We start from the raw sequence: 19,569 nt of genomic DNA on the forward strand, positions 1-19,569 counted from the left end.
CCTATTGAATAAAAACATTGTTCTGAGCAACAAATGTGTTGTTTTGTTGAATGAAAGCGATGTTTTGTGCTGAAAAAGCATGAACCTAGGGTGTAAATGCATTGTTTCAGTTGCAAAAGTGTTGTCTATTTTAACAAATGTGTGATCCTAGAGTTTAAAAGTGTTGTACTGTTGATCAAAAGCATTTTCTTAAGGTGTAAAAGCATTGTTTTGCGCTATAAAAGTGTTGTTCTACATTGTAAAAGCATGATTTTCACTATGTTGAATGAATTTCTTAGTTTTCCAGCAAGTTGTCATATTTTTTACTCATTTCAAGATGATGATTTTTCAATTTTTTGACCATATTGAGAACATTTTGCAGACACAATGTTTGGAAAATCAAAGTGCACAAGCAAGCACAAGTCCTATGGTAGGCCAAGACAATAATTGTTGAATCTTGCATGGGGTTTCCCCTGAGGCTATGCTATTCAAAGCGGATATCTAGGTGCTTGACCCCACTGGCTCCACCCTCGACACTCACTTCTCTGGGGCAACCAAGCACTAGTTTCAAAAAAAACTCCCCATGGAAAACTGCATATCTCTACTAAGAACCATATGTGTGTGAGTTGCTTTAGAGGTCCGATCTCCTGCACCAATAATTAGAAGGATTTTGGCAACTAGACAAGATGGTTTTTAGTAAGGGCTTCCGGTCATGTGGCCATACATGCGACACTTTACACTCTATAAATACAAAAGGTTCCCAACCTATAGAGGTTGCGCTCTATAGATTTTATGGGGAAACATAGTGTCAGTATGAACTAATCAACACTTGTTGTCCATGACTTCCGTCATAGACACAATTTATTTAGAGTGGATTGGAAGGACTCAATATTAGACCGTTTCCACTTGGGTCATTCCCCTCTCACTAGCCCCCTCAAGGAAGCTCGAGAAGGCAGGCCCTCTAAAGGTAAAACATAAAATAAAAGTAGGTCTAGCTTTCTGATCACCGTATTAGGGTGAGAGCATACTCACCTACTACTTTTAAACATGCATGGTAGATAATGGTTCTTTTACCCTTTAGATTACCTATGTGCTACCACCTTACTGAAAACACATGATGCAAGTTGCATGTTGTTCATTAACCCCTTAGTTAAGCTAGTTGAAATATATATGATTTTTTACTTCCTAAAAGACTCCTAATTAAACTAAGTGAGACAATGCATTAAAGTTGCTTAAAATAAAACCTGCATGCACACAAGTCAGTAGTTTGCAAAAATTAATCTTGGGTAGTCAAACTTGCAAAGATCTATTAGCTGATAGATTGTAAAATTTTAAATTTTTGTAGGCAGAAGGTATGAAAATGCTAAAACAACAAAAGCGCTATCCTATGAACCAAAAATGCTAACCTGCAGAACAAAAGTGTTAACCTGTGCAATGAAAGCGCTAAATTGTGTAATGAATGTGTGATTTCTCAAACAAAAGCGCTAACCTGAATAGTAAAAGCACTAACCTAAATGATAAAAATGCTAAACTATGAAGCGAAAGCGCTAAACTGTGTTGTAAAAGCGCTAATCTAGGCAATAAAAGCACTACCACATTTCACATAGGCGTGAAACAGGTTTACAAATGCATTAATTCATTCCGTTCTAGCGAGAATTAGACATGATATTAGAAAAAATGATGTGCGAGGCTCGAACCCCACAGTGGGCGCCAAAAAAATGTATCAACTTAAGTTTCACCTTAGAGAAATTACCTGCAAACTCATTAGTCCATCATGCAAATATAACTCAAGCTTCAACCAATGAAACAACATGAAATAAAAGAAAAATAAATATTATACCTTCATGATTTATGTCTCATTGTATCCTAACCCCATTGTTCTTAGTTGCAGATGATTTTGCTCTCAGACAAGCACTGGTAGCTTCCAAGATGGCAAGTGTGGAATGGACTGCTAGATGATATGATATGCAAAAGCTAATGCCATGAAAATGATTTATGCTAAATTGCTCAAAACTCTAAAAATGCTAAACAATGAACTCACAGATGCAAATATTAAGACTCCTAGTTACTATAAGATTAGCTATTAGTTTCAAAATTGGCATAAGAGACCTCTATTTATAGATTTTTGAGTGCATAAGCTTAGGTGGTAGAGATCAATGGTCCTGATTAAATCTTGCAATTTGGATGGCTATGAGCAAGAGGTTGAGATGTGAGAGATAAAGGTGGAAGATGTTCCTCCTACACCTACAAGATGGAGGAAATGGTGGAAGGAGAAGCCAAGTGTCATAAGACTCACCTTGACTAAGGAGAAGACTTGAGAGAATATAGGATAGCTGGAGAAGATTTAGGGATAAGAGGACAAGTGGACTCAACTGTTGAAATGTGGCGACTGATCAGAAAAGTACTGTACACTCAGCAGCACGTATTCTCGCCGGGGTCCAGGGCCGGATTAGTAGCCCTCGAGAAAAGTGGGGGTTCGGGGGCGGGAGCCCCTGAGAAATTTTTTTTGGGGTATTTTTTTATGAAAACCGACATTGTAATAAAACCCTAAAAAGGCCGACTTTGTTTTTGCCCTATAAACACATGTTAGAAGCGGCTGGGATGCTTAATGCATTGTAAGGTTGATGTACTATTTTTGCTGGATAATAAGAAAGATTGGACGGCTATGTATGGTGGACATAACCCATTATGGGTGAACCACGTTAAATCTATGTGTTATTCGTGTCCTGTTTTATTTCTTTATCTTTTGTATTTAAATCTGCATATAATTGTTAGTTCATATTTGCTTCGGATCTACTTGAAACCCTAACATCAACTCCCTCCAAAGACGTAAGAAGGTTGGATAAAATATAGGGAGGTTGAGAAATGTGTGTACTTACACATTATTTGAAGAATGAATTTGGAAGTTGGAGACAACGATGCATATTAATATTAAAAATATTAATATCTTTAGCCACATGATTGATGAGTTGGCAAAGAAGAAGATGATGTGGAGATGAGGTGAGTTGAAAAAGGAAAATTAAACAACTAAGAAATTATTTAATTGATGAGACTATAGAATAGTGGATAGGAGATAACTAAATATGAGATATTTAATTAATCAGATAGAAGAAAGGGATGTAATGAATTAATTAATAAAATGTTTCAATTAAATTAATTAATAGAAGAATATCAAATGAATTAAATAAATTAATCTTTTCAAATTAACTATTTAATAGAAGAATAATCATTAAATAAATATAAAATATTTATTTAATTGCTCATAGCCAATTTTATGTGTATACACTTTCCATCAAGTTTGCACATGTTTAAGTTGATCTAAAAAAATGCCACATTAATTTCAGGTTCTAACTTACATTTCTAACCATATAGTTTTTTTTACATTTCAAATACATTAAGGTTTTGATTTCCAGTTTTTTTCTAGTGTCTTCTTTTTTTACTAGAAACTTTTTGGTATTATTAATTTTATCTACTTTCATCCAAATTTTAAAAATTATATTTTTACATTATGGACTCTATTCTATACACATTTATAAAAAGGAAAAATAACTTGTAATTAGTTTTCAAAATAATTATTGGGGAAGCATGCTCAACTTTTCTTTTTTCAAGACATATCCATTTTGAAAATTAGTAAAAATTCATATATTCAGTAAAAAGATAGTAAAAAAATGGGCATATCTTATGTGACATTAGCTAATATTCCACTTAAATGATTTGTAAAATACTTTTAAAAAGTCAACATGTTACAAGATGCACACTAAATACTATGTTATATATCTAACAAAGTAGATGTATTTTGTGTGCTCCCCCTATTTGAACCTTTTAATCTTCACCATTTCTTTAAAAAAAGTATTAGTCTAGAAGCTATATTTTGAGCTCTATAAATCTTATTCTTGTCACATATGTAAATATTGAGCATGACTATATTTGATTTCTCATCCAAGATTAGATTTTGTTGATTTCAAAAGAAAAAAAGTGACCACTTTTGGTTCCCCATTTCCATACAAATACCCTAAAGACAATTCTTACCAGATCCCATGCATGTGAGTCAATCTGTTATGTTGAGGGTACACATGTATCCAAAAATAGATCATTGGGAACATATGAAAAATAGTTTTTATTTTATAAAACAAAGTTTTGTTTCAATAAGAGAGATTCTTCAAGATTTGGCAAATCAGACCAAAAGTTTATTGGGTACGAAGTGTTCATCGGTTTTTGGACGAAATGAACCTATAAATCAGGTAGAGTTGCAAAAAAAGAATAATTTTTGTAGCATAAGTTCATCTTTTCCTTTCGGTCGCTCCCCGTGCAATGAACTTCTTACAAAAATGATAAAATTGATAAGTTCTTTTAGGGATAAACTTATAAAATTTCTAACGGAAAGTAGAGATTCTCTTCTAAAATTGATAAGTTCTTTTAGGGATAAACTTATAAAATTTCTAACAGAAAGTAGAGATTCTCCTCTAAAAAATGAAATGATAAGAAAAAATCTTAGAAAATTTCTAACGAAATTGAAAAATTATCTTTCAAAAAATAAAAGAATAAGATCTCTTTCAAAAAAGAAATGAATAAGAACTGTTTGTTCTAAAATTATAACTAAGCTAGAAGAAACTATACATTATTTAGACAGATATGAACCGCCTCGGTGGCAAAAAGTAAAGAATTTTGGCAAGTCTTGTTGGGCGGTTTATAGCATCGAGGGGGTTCTCGTGCCGCTAGGCAAAAATTGTGGACTCTATTTTGGGATTCCTAATTGGCTAAAGTTTAAATTGTATCATTTAGCTTCTAAATTTGTTTATATAGTTAAAGATTGTTTTAAGTTAGCATTTTATTCTAATTTTTCTTATTTTTTAGAAGATAAAAATTAGTTTTTGTATTTACGAAAAGATGATTACTAGTGGAATGATTTACAAAGTATATACATTCACCTTTATTTAATATTTACATATGGTTAACTTACATAGAATATGCATCCTACTTATTCTAATTACCATGCAATAGAATGAGGGTTCACAAAATATAATTTAATTGGAAAGTATTTCTTAGTTGAGCATCTTGTGTTTGTATTTTTATAAGTATATGTAGAAATGAAAAGTATAGATAGTTTATACTTTTCCTTCTCATTCAAAACATGTTTTCAACATCTTTGTTTAATCAATATGATTACAACCTATTATAATCATTTAACACAAATCCCTAATCCTATAAGCCATGTCACACTTAACCTCCTTTTTAAACCTAAATACCTAGTTTTATTTCAGTACATGTCATTCCCCCACCTTGGATGATATTGAACATATTATATTATTCCTTGGACAAGATCGTGCATGCTCACATCCACAACATTTAATTTTCTTTTCCCTCTCAATTTAATGCATGTATTTTTGTTTTTGTTTGAATTTATATCCTTACATGCATCCAAATGATCATAAACAATGATGTTTTTCTTATTAAATAAAAACTAACTAGATGAATGTGCAAGGGAAGCACACAATCATACATACAAGAAAAAATATTATTCACACAACCAATAACATGATATATTTCATATATCTAAGAAACACATTATTTCTATACTCACACACTCACCTTGAAACTACAAGTTAATCACCTAGGCATTATACATACTTTCCAAGCATCCCTTTCAAATCTTTCAAATATGTTATGGGGCTTGATTATCATTGATGTCTTGTTGTTCAAGCTCTTCAAGTCAAGCCTTTGAAATTACCTATAACACCACTTACTAGTGTAGACAATTCATTTTCATTATAGGTACAAATTGTAATGGCATAAAAAAGGACCATAGATATACCCAACTCTTCACAAACAAAGGGCAAGATTGCAATCATATGGACACAATCAATTCAAATAGAACAAAACTACATGATGATGCGTTGAAGATAAAAATGATCTAATACACCAAAAAAGCTTTGTTGATTACTAAAATGATTAAACTCTTTTAGACCTCCTTCTTCTTATTTACGTTTTCATGAAAAATATGTAATTACTTATTTAAGAATATGAAATAATCTTTATTAATTTATAATGTTTTAATTTAAATTTAAAACTAAAAAAAAACTATTTTAAAATTATGACATGTTATATTACTTCAAAAACAATTTAAGGAAAAACACAATAAAATTACCACGCACTTAAACTATTGTTCTATTTGAACATTAGAATGGAAGGAAAATATAATATATTTTGTATAAATTATATATAGGATGGTCATAAACTTGTGAATAGCTGTGTAATTTTCTTATTTTGATTATTTATTTTTTTAAACTTAGAAAATAATTTTATTTAATGCTTATACATTATCTATATATTATGATATGATCAACTCATGAATACTAATATTATATACTGTAATATAGTATAAAGACTTTCCAACCCTTATTACTGAATAATTTTTTAATTATAATATCTTATCATAATATCCTTGTTAGTCATTAATTTTTCAATATATGGTTCTAGTATGAATTTATGCGTCAATATGATGTGATCCTATTCTTGGATAGCTATGAAATCCCCACAAAGATCAACAATTTTATGTACCAAGACACAAGGACAGCTTAAATAGAGAACTTAATAATAAGATTATCATGATAAACCAGCACTTAGAAGGCCACATGAATTCTGAACTAGAATGTACATTTGACTCGTCAGACAGGACTAGATATGCAATGGTAACTTCAGCTATTTCACATTGCAGAGACAGCTATTGGACTCCTTACCTTGTGAATTCCATCATCCCAAGTGTAGGATCCAAACACATATTCCTGATTAAGAGACTCTTTGAGAATAAATGTGACAGTAAAATCATGTTTCTGTCCTGTAGATTGGAAACACAACTTACGAGGATGTATATGTACGGATACACCTGGTGGGTTTTCAATAGAAACGAAGTATTCACTCTCACCGCCCACATTGGTCACAGTCCTGGTGACGGTTTCTCTATCACTCAAGTTTGTAATGACAATAGATGGATGGTTCAGTTCATTGGTACTTGGAGGATCATCTGGGCAAGTGAAGGTAGTGTTAAGTGCTTTGGAAACATCAATTCCACTGCTGCAGAGAAACAGTAGGTAATCATCTGTTGTGGCATCATATAATAGGCCTGGATCTGATGCATTATTTGGGTTCACATGGCCCGATCCATATCCAAATGGTGTAGCTGGATTTCCAGATGCATCTGTCATTGGACAACCCTCGTTGTCTGTAACAACAGCTGTAGGAAAACAATGGAAACCCCACATGAAGTTATATATTGGCGATTTCCAACAACCCTAGATAAGCATTCGTTTTAACTTCATCAAATGTTTTCATGAATGAAATTGTTACCTGTGGTCATGAGAGCAGATCTGATAGCAGCAGGACTCCAATCTGGATGCATGGCCTTCAATAGAGCTGCTATTCCTGCAACATGAGGACAGGCCATTGATGTGCCAGAGATGATATTGTACTTTACACGGCGTTCATCTGCCACAAGCTGGGTTGGTGAGACTGCTCCACTCCAAGCTGCCAGTATGTTGAGACCAGGTGCTGTAATATCTGGCTGTAAAAATCAGTAGCAATAGAATATCTAGTTAATTGTTTTAGGTTACTTAAAAAACCCTCTTCCTTTAACCAGTGGAGCGCTCGATGTATTTAAGGCTTAATTATGGGTGGTCCTACACAGTACACACATAAGCAAACTAGCTCACTCCCCTGCAGGCATTATTTGTTTAGTTTTGTTACTTGTATAGAACCTCAGCAAAGATTGCCAACAAACAAATACGAAAATTTCACTTTATTTTATGATTTAAACGATTAAAAAAATCCAAGGCTTGATTATTTTGTTTTCCAAATTGATTATCATTTTCATACAGTAATCTACACAAAAAGGTTCTGTTTCAACTTTCAGGCAAGCTAAATTATTCTATTTTGGATTGAAAAATGCATTTTCATGAACAAGTAATGTCACTAATTACATCAATCTAACAGGAAAACAAGGCAGATTTCACCTTAAACTTTTTGGAAAAGCCAAAGCTTTGTTTGAAAAGATTAACTCCTTTTACCTTAGACAAAAAGGTCCTTGTGAAAAATAGCCTTACACCATGACTTCCAGAAGAATTAATAGCAACCGCTCAAACTGTGCGCCATTAAATTTTTAGTCGTTAATCATTCATGCCCTCCCGAGAAGATGGATGCCCTAAGAGAAGGAACACGGAATATATAGTTGATTTTTGTACAGAACCATGAAAAATAGTTCATGGTACAGGGACATCTTCAGAATACATGATCAACAGTTTCCTCTCTACCAGAGAGACTGCTAAAAGAACTGTATTATCAACTTTTTGAAGTCTTGTCTTGACAGCCACTAATCATCCCGAAAACTTTGTGCTCGAAAAAAGATAGTGATATTAAATTGGACTAGGACATCTTGCCTCACTGTGTTTCTAGCTCCCCTTGCTTTTCACTGTTTTAACTTCTATTTGTCTGCGAAAGGGCTCAAGTTTGACTTGCTCAGTCTTGAATGTCTTTTGTCACATAATTGTATCAGTATGAGACCTTCTCATTGCTCAATTTTATGTTGCTTCAAGTAAACCTATGAAAGAGGCTTGTTTGAACTCTTAGAGAGCAAATCATCCAATTAAGCTTTGAAACTAGATCCCAGACATTGCAGGACCCCTCAAATTTCCATTAAACAAATTCAGACACAATCTACATACACTTATTTTGGTGGAGCTGACCCAGAGAGTGTGAAGGACTAAGCATTGTCACAAGTTTGTAAGAGACCTGTGATACCCTAAATGTTGTGAGCAGCTTGACAAAATAGAATATTTCTTTGAGAATTGCTTTCTACTGCTCTGACTATACACTTTACAAAAAAAATGGCTCTTTGATCTCCGTCTCGAGCATTCACAAACCTATTTGATCTCTTGATAAAATGCATATATCCCAAGCCCCTTGACAAATCCGTTTAACCCTATCTTGGTTTCCCCAAATAATGCTTTTTAGCACTTTCTCCAAATATTTTTAGGTCAACTGAGAGGAACATAGACAAGAGAGAAATAACAGTTCTCTGTAGCTAACCATCCATGCAAGCGAGAGATTGAGGCTACTCCAAAACTGAGTGTTCCTCCCCGCCCCTTGCCCCCGCCCCCACTGGGCCACCCTCAAATCTAGATTACATTCATCGCACTTTCATTTACCCATGACAGAGAAATAGTTGACCAGAATCCTGACTATCCATATTTTTGATTAAGGGTAAAAAGGGAGTTTTAAAAGGAGTCCTGTCTGTTTCACAAGAAGTAAAATAATAGAGAACTGAACACCCACTTGAGGGACAGCCAAACAGGGGAATAGGCTAGAGTGACAAAAAAGCATCAACAATGCTGCAACAAAAAAGAAATACAACAGCAAAGCAAAAATGAACAACAAACAGCAAAACTATAGGGAATTGAGGGAAACCACTGCTTCCCATTTTCTCTGAGGAACTCTAGGTGACCATCCACAAATTTTGTAGTTGGCTCCACAATTCTAAAACTGTTAGCCAACTTTTGGCTATGGATCCTTATTGTAGGGCCCTCCTGAGAAGGAATGTTATGATTCTTCAATCTAAATGCTTGTGTTGAAATTATGGATGGCAGTTTTGCTGACCTCAACCACTCTTTTGAGATTCTCCTTAATGGCTTTCAACTTGCCTTCCAGCTTATTGATTCTTTCCTCCTTTTTAAGCTTATCCTTCTTAAGTATGCTAATGTCTGCCAAAACATCCCATTACATATTATCCACTTTAACATCCACGTTGCACTAAGAAGAAACACTGTTGATTCTTTGGTTTAGCAAAGAGATCTTAAGGTCGAGCCATTTAAGAATACTGTGGTGGTCCAAATCTTGTTCTTCACCCTGCATGACTTTTCTGCCAGATGCTCAAGGATGGAGGCTAGATCCTCAACTCTGGAGGCCTCTAGCCTAAGGGTAGAAGGCATACAAAGGACATGAACTTCTCTCACAGCAGGGCCAACATTCTCACACATGGTCCTTCTGTTCAATCACCTTGTCTTTCCCCTTCTACCAAACATACGCCTCATCTACGTCCCTTTTAAGAGGAAGGGATCTGGGAACCTTAATTCAATCATCCATGACATCCTCATCATAGTGACCACCCACACTTGAGGCTGCCTTTCTTTTTCCCTAGTTAGTCTACTTATCCAAAACCCTCTGTTGAGCCTAAGAGGCAAAACCTATCTCCACATCTAGGGGGCTTAACTGGACCAAAACCCAGCTTCTCCTCCCTCACAAGAGTCTTAGGAGAAGGCCAGGGCTTGAAATTTTGGGCATGCAGATTCAGAAGAAAGATGAGGTATTGGTGAAGAGGGCAAGCAGCCTTATGAAAGAACACTTCCAGAACAGAATATTCCAAGGACATCATCAAGAAGAACAAAATGTTGACTGATTTCTTGAGTCTAATGTGATTGAGGAGGGAAATGGAAGGAGAATGTGCGCTTAAATCTCTTCTTGAGAGTGGCACGCCTCATAATCTAAAGAGCCACTTCATCTCAAAGGCTAGGGAGAGAATCACATATGTGCTTGGCTTGCTGCCTCTTCAATTTCTCTGTGCCTTCGAGGAAGGCCTTCACCTTTTCCCCTTTGCCTCTCCTGTCCTTGAAAGACATAAGTCCCTCCATGGACAACAGTAAAACCTTAGCAATCAGATGCTCTGAAATCTCAAGATCCAAGCCTCTAACCACTAGCTTCCTAGATTTCCAATCCTTGGCAAATTCCTCTGAAAGAATAGAGTCATATGATCTCTCAAGTATCAATACTCATATGATGTCCTAGGGCTTTATAATTTTGTGTTTTCAAATTGATCAGTTTAAAGGCTCATTTTCTTAATTATTTTCTAAAAGCACTTAAAAAAGGATTTTACCACTTAGAAATAAAATACAACCATATGGAGAACGAGATACAATTCAACATATTTTTCATGATCATTTGCCAAATATTTTCACCTTATCGGCATTATCCAGTGTGACACATTGATGGAACATGTCAAAGAAGATTCATGAGAAGATTGGATCTGGTGACAGGAGTTAACTATCAAGAGAGATGAAGTTGGAGTTGGATACATCTATGAAGGATATTAAGAAAGGAAGTTTTCTAGGCTGCAGCCACCTTCAAATAGGATTCTTAAAGCGAATCCAGCATGTGATTAGCCCAAACTATTTCAAAATGTGTAATGATTCGATTAGATATGGAAATTTGGGAGAGCTAGTCTGCATAAGATTCATCAAGCACGTCTCTATAGGTTCCCAAAGTGAATTCATAGGAGAATGATTACAATTACCTTCAATGTCACCTAAAAAATTCAAGAAAAAGATCTAGCCAGAAGGATCAGGTTGTTCGCTTCCTGAATAGTCACAAATTACAATACAATAGAAAGCTAAGGAACTCTAAGGTGGGTTCATAAAAAATAGATTGGAAAAGGCCTATTGACAGATTTGACTGGGACTTTTTTGTATTTGTTAAATTCGTTATTAGGTTCCTTTTGCACAGATGAGTTCAGCCTATCTTTTTGCGGGTCATTGCAAGGATTTGTATGTGGAGTTGTTTTAGAACCTAACCAATCTTCTGACAAAGATCTATCCAGAAAGGATTTATGTTAGCAACAATTCTCTATTCAATTGCTGTAGATGCTGTTGGAAGCTAGAGTGAAAGGAAGAATTAGAGGAGTCTCTTTACAAGGAAGTAGTCATATTTGTAATGTTCATTATCTGACTGTTTGCTATCCAAATCAGCAATCCATGGATTCTTTGCTGAGACAACTTTAAAGTAGTAGTAAATGAGGAAAAACCAAAAAGAGAAGCTAAAATAAATTACACAAGATGTGATATGTTTTGTCCAGTGTTACACCACATCAGAGAAAATATACATGCTAGATGAAAGCATCTGTAAGCTTCCAACGGAGTTAAATTCCATACACAAACACCAGGACTAGAAGAGCGTGCCTACTGTATTTCTTGAAGCTAAAACTCATTAAAATTTAAAATGCTATATCAATATGACAAACTGAAAAGTCCATTGTAAAAACACTGGGATTTAAATATTAGAACATGATTAGGAGGCTAGGCCTATAATATTTGTTGAAACCATTTGCTTTAAAAAATCTTGTAACACAAAAAGGTAAGTCCATTATGAAATCATGCTTAGCTATATTTACATTTAAGTTTATAACCAAAGTTTAATTTGGGCCATGTTGTGACATTTTCACACATCGCCCCATTGCAAATGGGGACCCCCCTACTTTTTAGGCCTTTCCGGTCTTTTGGCTTTGTTCTTGGGTCTTTTCGCAGCAGTCTACTCAATCTCTCTGCTTTGCAAGTGTTTGGGGTCATTTTGATTAATTCTGCTTTTCGTTTGAGCAAATCTGGCTAAGTCTAGGGCTCGTTTTGTCAATTTTAGGGTTTCTGCCTTTAGTCCTAGATTTTAGGGGTTTCTTTTAGGGTTTTGGAAAAACTGAATTTAGAACTGGAATTAGGATCCTTCAAGGTACCTCCCAGTAAAATGTGAGCGAATTCTGAGCACTTACTATTTTTAGTAAGTCTTTTTTGTAAGTTTCATTGCCTCCCGGATTGGTCTAATTTTACTGAAAATCAAACTTCCTATTTTTAGTAATTTCTATTTTTAGTAAGTTTCTATTTTTAGTAAGTGCTTTCTTGACCTCTTTTGTCCAAACCCTAACATTTTGAAACACTTACTATTTGGGAAAATCTATTTTGGCAAGTTCATCCCTGAAGACGCTGAAGACTGAACGTTCCTGAAGATCATTTCTAAATCCGGAAGAGTCAGAAGGAAGACAAGTTGGATCAAAAAAATGGTTAAGTATGGAACTCCTATTCCAGAAGAGGAAAGCATGCAAAATCATCTGAGTCTGGAAATTCATATCAATTCACAAATGTCATCTTGATCCGAAAATGGCCTAAAATTTGACTGTATGAAAATTTAAAAGATCTTCTAAAACCTAGAATTTGCATCATAATTCCTAGAGATTTGAAACCACTCTCAAACATCCTGCCAATATATACATGAAATATAACTTAAAGTGCCACTTATACTTGAATGTTATATTTCATGTATATGTCCTGATGAAGAGAATGAGACCGACTTGGAAAAGTGGAAATCATGAAATTTCCCTCCCTAGAGCAAATCAGCGCCCAAAGGAGATAGAGGGCACTAAAACCAAGGTGTGGAGGAATTTTCCTCCACACCATGAATTCCTTCCTCAAGCCAAAATCTCGCCCAAAAAAGTCAAAGGGCGCCAAAACATGGTCAACAAGGAGAGTGGAAAAAAGTGTGAATTCCTTGCCTTAGGCAAAAATCTGCCCTAGACCAAGGGAGGGCACTAAAATGAACTATCCAAGGAGAGATGGAAAAATCATGAATTCCATGACCAAGGTGAAAGTGCGCCTAGGCAAGGTAGAAGGGCATTGGGGAAGAGTAGTCATGGAGAAGCCAAAAAATCATAAATTCCTTCCTCAAGCCAAAATTCCGCCCTAGGCAATAGTAGCATGCCAAATGGAGGGGATGAAGGAAAATGTTAAAAATCGTGAATTCCTCCCTCAATGAAGAATAGCGCCTAGCAGTGAAGGAGGGCGCCAAAACACACAGGGCATGAAAAATGGAGAAAGTTTGAAATTCCATGGCAGGGAAGAATCAACGCCCTGGTCTAGGAAAGGTATTGAAATGGCTAAGGTAAGGATGAAATGATGAATTCCACCGTGAAGAGTGAATTCTACGCTTAAGTTGGAAAATTGAAAATTTGTCAAAGGCATGAAAATCCAAGGGTCAAGGAGGAATGAAAAGTGGAAATCCCCTCGGGCATTTTTTTTTTAGACACCAAATCTTATCAGAATCTGAATTTTTTTACAAATTTGGAATCGTGAGAGAATTCTCTCTCTTGGACCCGGGTCCTAAATTTTATGAAAGTTCCTAAAAAATAGGAGATGGCAAAAAAACATTGAAAATCTCTCCTAGAGCAAGGAAAGTTAGAAAGTTAGAAAAACTTAAAGAAAATGTTTCCAGAGTCAAAGATTCTCTCTCTTGAAGTTTTCTCTCTCCAAGGGTTTCTCACCAAGTGGCAGTCGGGTCAACGCACACTGAATTAATGGAGCATCTCTTTGCATGCAGCCATCACATTTATGACATTGTGGCAGATTTCTTTTGCATGCAGCCATCACGTTCAAGAGATGACGGTGCATTTATGGCATCATGGACGATTTTTGCATGAGGGTGCATTCATTGCATAGTGGACACCTTTTGAATGTAATGGTTAATTAATGCTTTATGGGTGCCATTTTTGGCAGGATTGTAATTAATTGTATATGGGCTTTATGGGGTATTTATCACTGATTCCCACCTTGTTGCATCTTGAGTTTTGCAACGCCCGAGGCCTATATAAAGGGGTGACCCCCTCATTTGAAAAAGGGGGAGATTTGTATGAAATCGTTGCGATAAGTTTTGAGATGATAACAGTGAAACATTGTTCTCTGATGGTATCCACTTAAGTTATTTTTTCAAGACTTGCATGGTTTCACCTTCCTCACTTAGAGTAGAATTTTGTTTTCTCAGTTGTTAGATAAAGTGCTTTGATTTCAATGGAAAATGTAATGGTGTCTGATGAATTTCCATGGTTCATACTTTTTGCATCTTGCTGATTGTAAGTTGCAGTGTAAAGTTAGCCCGAGCCACTAAACTTGTGCTAAGTTCGGTTGTGGACAGTCGTTTGGATTGCGCTGTTTTGGTTATTCAAATGCACTTTCTCGATTTGAAAATCCTTCAACATCCTCAAAAGATTGCACCGGTTCTTGTGGAGTTGTAGTTAAACTTGGCGAAGTAGAGCTTGGTTTATTTGGAATGTGTCCACCAAAGCACTATCCATTGATATCACTGCCCTTGGGGGTAGATTTAGATCTTCTAAACCCTTTCCCCTTCATTTTCAGTTCATTTTAGTCCGTTCGAAGCAGCAGCATCACAAAATTGCCATATCCGATGATGAAGTTCCAGCCATAGTGAAGAAGTGAAAGAACGATCCAAACGTAAGGCCCCTTGGATTACCAGCAATCACATCCGCCAACTGATTCATGTCCGTTGCATGAAGGAACCTTGGAGTTAGCTGTTTGAACTTTCCGTAATCTTAGCATACGGTTAAACTTTGATCAAGAGAGAGTGAAGTGACCATTAGGCAACTTTATTCTATGTTCGACGCTGTCATAAAAATCACATCAACAAGCAAAATAATTTTATCATAGAAAATAAAGCCAGGTCCTAAATATCTAGCAATTACTTGACTGCATGCATACGAATCAACTTCAATTTGAACTATATATAACAAAAATAAGATACTTCCTTCTCTTGCACAATGGTGTTCCTTTTGCAAGCTTCCAATTGAGACCCATCAGTTGAAGCAGTACAAGCTAGAAAATGATACCATGATCCTTACAGTGACAATTCAGCCAAATTTGTCACTCCTGAATATTCTTTATGGGTAACTGTGATGCTGCAGTGAGTTATTAGTGTGTAACTGTTCTGGTGATATGTGGGGATAGTACAGATTACGTGCTTGTGTTACTTAGTCCAATAGTATTGTTATAGAGTGGAACTCTTTGTAGCTATTCATGTTGCCACTGTTTTTGCTGACATCAGTAGTCTTTTTAGTAGTAGGTTTAGCTCTATAGCTGGTATCATTCCTCAATTGTAGGACTGTTTAAGCTGTCTTTAGAATCCCTGCGCCTGAAATTTTATGTGAATATATGATCAACTTTTCAGGGAAAGTACGCATTTCTGTAAAGTCCCCAACTCAAGCCATGAAACTTAACTATGCATTGGCTGTCCTTTCCTTGGTTTACCCAAGAGGAAGAGGACTTAGAGGATTATTGGGTAAGTGTGGAGTCTTTGGCTTGTATTCTATTCTATTCTTAAGTTGTGGGCACGTCTTATTATGCAACTTAAGTGATTTGAAGTTGTGGGCATGTCTTTTTATGCAACTTAAGTGACTCCTAGCCTTCTAAGTTTAATGACTTAAGAGACATGTACTTGATTTTATTAAACATGTGCCAAAAAGGTCAAGGAGGTGTGAGATTTCAAAGAGCCTATTGGCTCATTTTTAGGGTTTTCATTTGGAGCGTTAGATTGAGTTGGTAGTAGATCAAGGGCTGAGGTTAAATCATCACTTGGGAGTTATTATATAACATTCTAGGACTCTTTTAGAGTTTATTATGTTATTAATATTTTATCTATTGCTGATCAATTTTGGCGTAAGGTCTGAAACCCTTGAATATCCCTGGCTTCGGAGAGACATATGGGCTCCCTCTGGTCAAAAGGGTGTGTTTTGGTGGAAAGGTTTTGACCTGTGATGCTCTATCACATCATTTTCAGAGCTGGAATTCATTATCAGGTTTGGAGACCATTTTGTGAATGTAAAATTCAAGCATCAGGTCCAGATTTGGGTTATCTACAGCAAGGTGTCTTCATATTACTGTGCTTCATTGAAGATAGCAACAACAAGGACAAGTGGAAATAGGTTCAACAGACCTAGTTCTGATTTTCTAGGTGTTTTGGCAAGGACAGCTAGGGTTTGAAGACATTTCCGAGGTATTTGTATCTAAATCTGCATACTGTTAATTTTCTTCATCTTGGAAAAAAAAAAAAAGTCAATGTGAATCATTTTTCAAGTTTCTGGGCATTTTTAGAATGATTTTCTGTACTTTTTCTATACTATTAGCAGAAAAATCAGATCAATAATCTGAAAATAAATATGAGTTTATTGAAGAATTTATTATATGCAAATAAAAATTCAAAATTTTTTGTGCCTTATTTTTGGAGATATAGTTTTTTTTTATTATCCCTATTTGGGGATATTAAAATTTCCTGATTGGCTAATCCTGACTCCCAAACTCAAGATGAATAGATACAAACTAAAGTACGACTCTACTTAAAATAACAAACTGCATTCGTGAAACTGAACCCTAACAGGAGATTGATTTCTGTAGATTTGTTAAGCTGTATACAACACAAATTGAAATAAAATTCTGCAATTACCAACCAGTCTACACTAATAATAAGAGATGAATTGGTGGAATAGGGTTAAGTCTTTAGGCTTTTATTATCAACAGCACTAGACAAAATAATCTGACGAAGTACAGATACACTCTCAAATCATAAAAGATCTGAAATAAAATGCAATTAGTTCTAGGACTCAAAAATAATTATATTTTATTTCGATAATATATGTTTTACCTTAAGGATGTTTGGATCAAGTACATTAGGACCCCTGGAGGAGAAGGCAGCCATGAATGGAGCAGGTTTTGTTCCTAATACAGTCCTTGCTGGATCAATGTGGGCGATTGGATTAATGGCAGAATTGATGTAAGCAAGAATAGTTGTGGTATCATCAGATACAACTGCAGTCCCTGGCAAAACATTATTATCCACGGAGATTTCTGCACCATTTGAAGGAAGATTGCCAAGAATAACTGCAGCTCCTCCTGCCCTTTTCACCTCCAGACCTTTCTCAGCCCGAGAAGTTGTTCCTCTTAAGCAAAAGACTATTTTTCCCTTCACTCTCTCTGGATTCAGAGAACCTGGAAGGCATTGCCTGCACTTGAGCAAGAGTGTCATAATGCATCACTGGGTATATCAAATCATAGTTCATTAATAAGAAAAGTTGAAATTTAGGGAATCTACTTCAAATTATTTCAGAATGCAATGCTAGAGTGATGGTTTAGGAATTGTGACTTACCCAGCTGAGAAATTTAAATTTTCCATTGTGGAAAACGTAGCTTTGGCAGAAAAGACTAATGGATAGAACTTGTTCTCTAGATTGTAAGAAGTAACAGTTTGGCCCTACACAAAAGAACACGCTGTCATTCTCATAGTGCATGCTTCATATTTTATTTTATAGAATCTCTAAGATTGTGGAAAGCAATAAAATTATTTCTATATTCATGGTAAATTCGGATATGTAATAAAAGTGTTTACAAGGTTGTGGTTTATTTGTGTCAGAGTTTGTTAAGAGTCTTAATAGATTTTCAGTATTAGTTCATGCTGTTCCAAATTTATTTACCACATATGAGATGGGAAGATTGAACATCAATATGAGATGAAATGGACTCGTTGGTTGTGTTAGGGATAAACTTGCATAGTCCTTAACTTGTCATGATTGAAATGATTCCTTAATAAATACTCCCAGGGCAATTGATGAAATAGATCCTTTCTTATAGCACTTACATGAATAAAGATCTTTGATGTAGTGGAGGACCAATCATGGAAGAAGTGGGATAATTACTATGTTAGTTCGTTTCCTTCCAAATGTATGACATTTTTATGTGATTGTTTTTAGTTTCATACAGAGGTTTCTGGGAAGCCATCTTAGTTTTGCCATACATAGGTGCCTGGAAAACTGTCCTGTTTTTGTCATAGTGTTCTTTAATTGGATCCTTGGAGCAGGGTAGGCCATAGGACTGCTATTTGACAATGGTTTATGGCTAATGTGGAGAAGGTATTGCTGGATAACTTGAAAGCATTTGAGCAGAAACTTGCTGATTTATTTGGATGTGTGATAGGCCATTCAAGCCTGTTATAACATTATTGTTTTGATGCTTATGGATAGTGAAGTTGATCAACAGTGTAAGTTAGGGAGATAATGTTATTAGATTGGTTTAGTCACATTTTAGTCTAATCACAATGAGACAGCGAATTTATTCTGATGAATCAATTGGATTATCATGTAAGCCCAAGATGGAGGCTTAACCACACCAAAGGAGTTTCTTTCATTTATTTAGTGCACAACTTGCATTATCAAATTAGTCCTTGTAAAGTCAACGAAAGGCATAGGGAATATAATTGTCCTTTGTCAGTTCAGGAGGTAGTGTCTGATATGGCTAGTTTTCATAATATGTTTTACACAATTATTTTGTTGTATCTTCATCAGATTTTTTTCTGTCATTATAGTTAGCCTTACTATGTGAAGCATGTAAATAAATGATTTTCAAAGAAACCATTGCTTCTTGTTAGAATATTTGGTTACCGATTATATCCATCTTAATTCTTAAACTTAGCTTCTTGTTTAAAATGACATATACTCGAAAAGGTATTTTGAGCACAAGCTTATTTCTTATAATATTTTCATGAATGTCCAGTTGTGATGTATCTCATAATCCTTTAAACAAGTAGTTAGGATATTTTCCTTGATCTCCTAGAGACTGGGACTTGTGGTTTCTTTGATTGTCTTACAAAGTTGTTTATTCTAGTAAAACCTTTTAACTTCATTAATAATTGAATTGATCAAATTGAATATATGATTTGTAGAAGGATCCAAAAATAGGTCTACTAGCATCTAGCAGGTCTGCAACAGATCATACCAAGGAAGTTGGAAATGACAACATAAGGCTTGTGCAAAAATTGTCTGACAAGATAACATCTTGTATCCAAAAATATCAGGTAAGCAGAGCTCATATTCATAATAAGCAAACAAAGGGAGCAGAGCTTGTGTCAAGAAGATGATGACAAACTAATACAGTGATAGTGTTTCATGACGATGACACC

The 19,569-nt window shown here is 35.3% G+C and overlaps 1 protein-coding gene across 1 annotated transcript in view; it reads right to left on the minus strand.

Moving 5' to 3' along the window:
- Nucleotides 1-6,554: 6,554 nt before the first annotated feature.
- The window catches only part of LOC131074339 (subtilisin-like protease SBT5.6), a 98,758-nt gene continuing 85,743 nt past the window's right edge, over nt 6,555-19,569 (minus strand). Inside the window, exons 7-10 of the mRNA XM_059207952.1 lie at nt 17,765-17,868; nt 17,263-17,620; nt 7,324-7,537; nt 6,555-7,210 (exon numbers count right to left, since the gene is read on the minus strand). Coding sequence (XP_059063935.1) covers nt 6,684-7,210; nt 7,324-7,537; nt 17,263-17,620; nt 17,765-17,868 — 1,203 coding nt within the window. The 3' untranslated portion in view covers nt 6,555-6,683. The remainder of the gene's footprint in view (nt 7,211-7,323; nt 7,538-17,262; nt 17,621-17,764; nt 17,869-19,569) is intronic.

The sequence above is a fragment of the Cryptomeria japonica genome, chromosome 7 (assembly GCF_030272615.1).
Source record: "Cryptomeria japonica chromosome 7, Sugi_1.0, whole genome shotgun sequence".
In the NCBI taxonomy this organism is placed as follows: domain Eukaryota; kingdom Viridiplantae; phylum Streptophyta; class Pinopsida; order Cupressales; family Cupressaceae; genus Cryptomeria; species Cryptomeria japonica.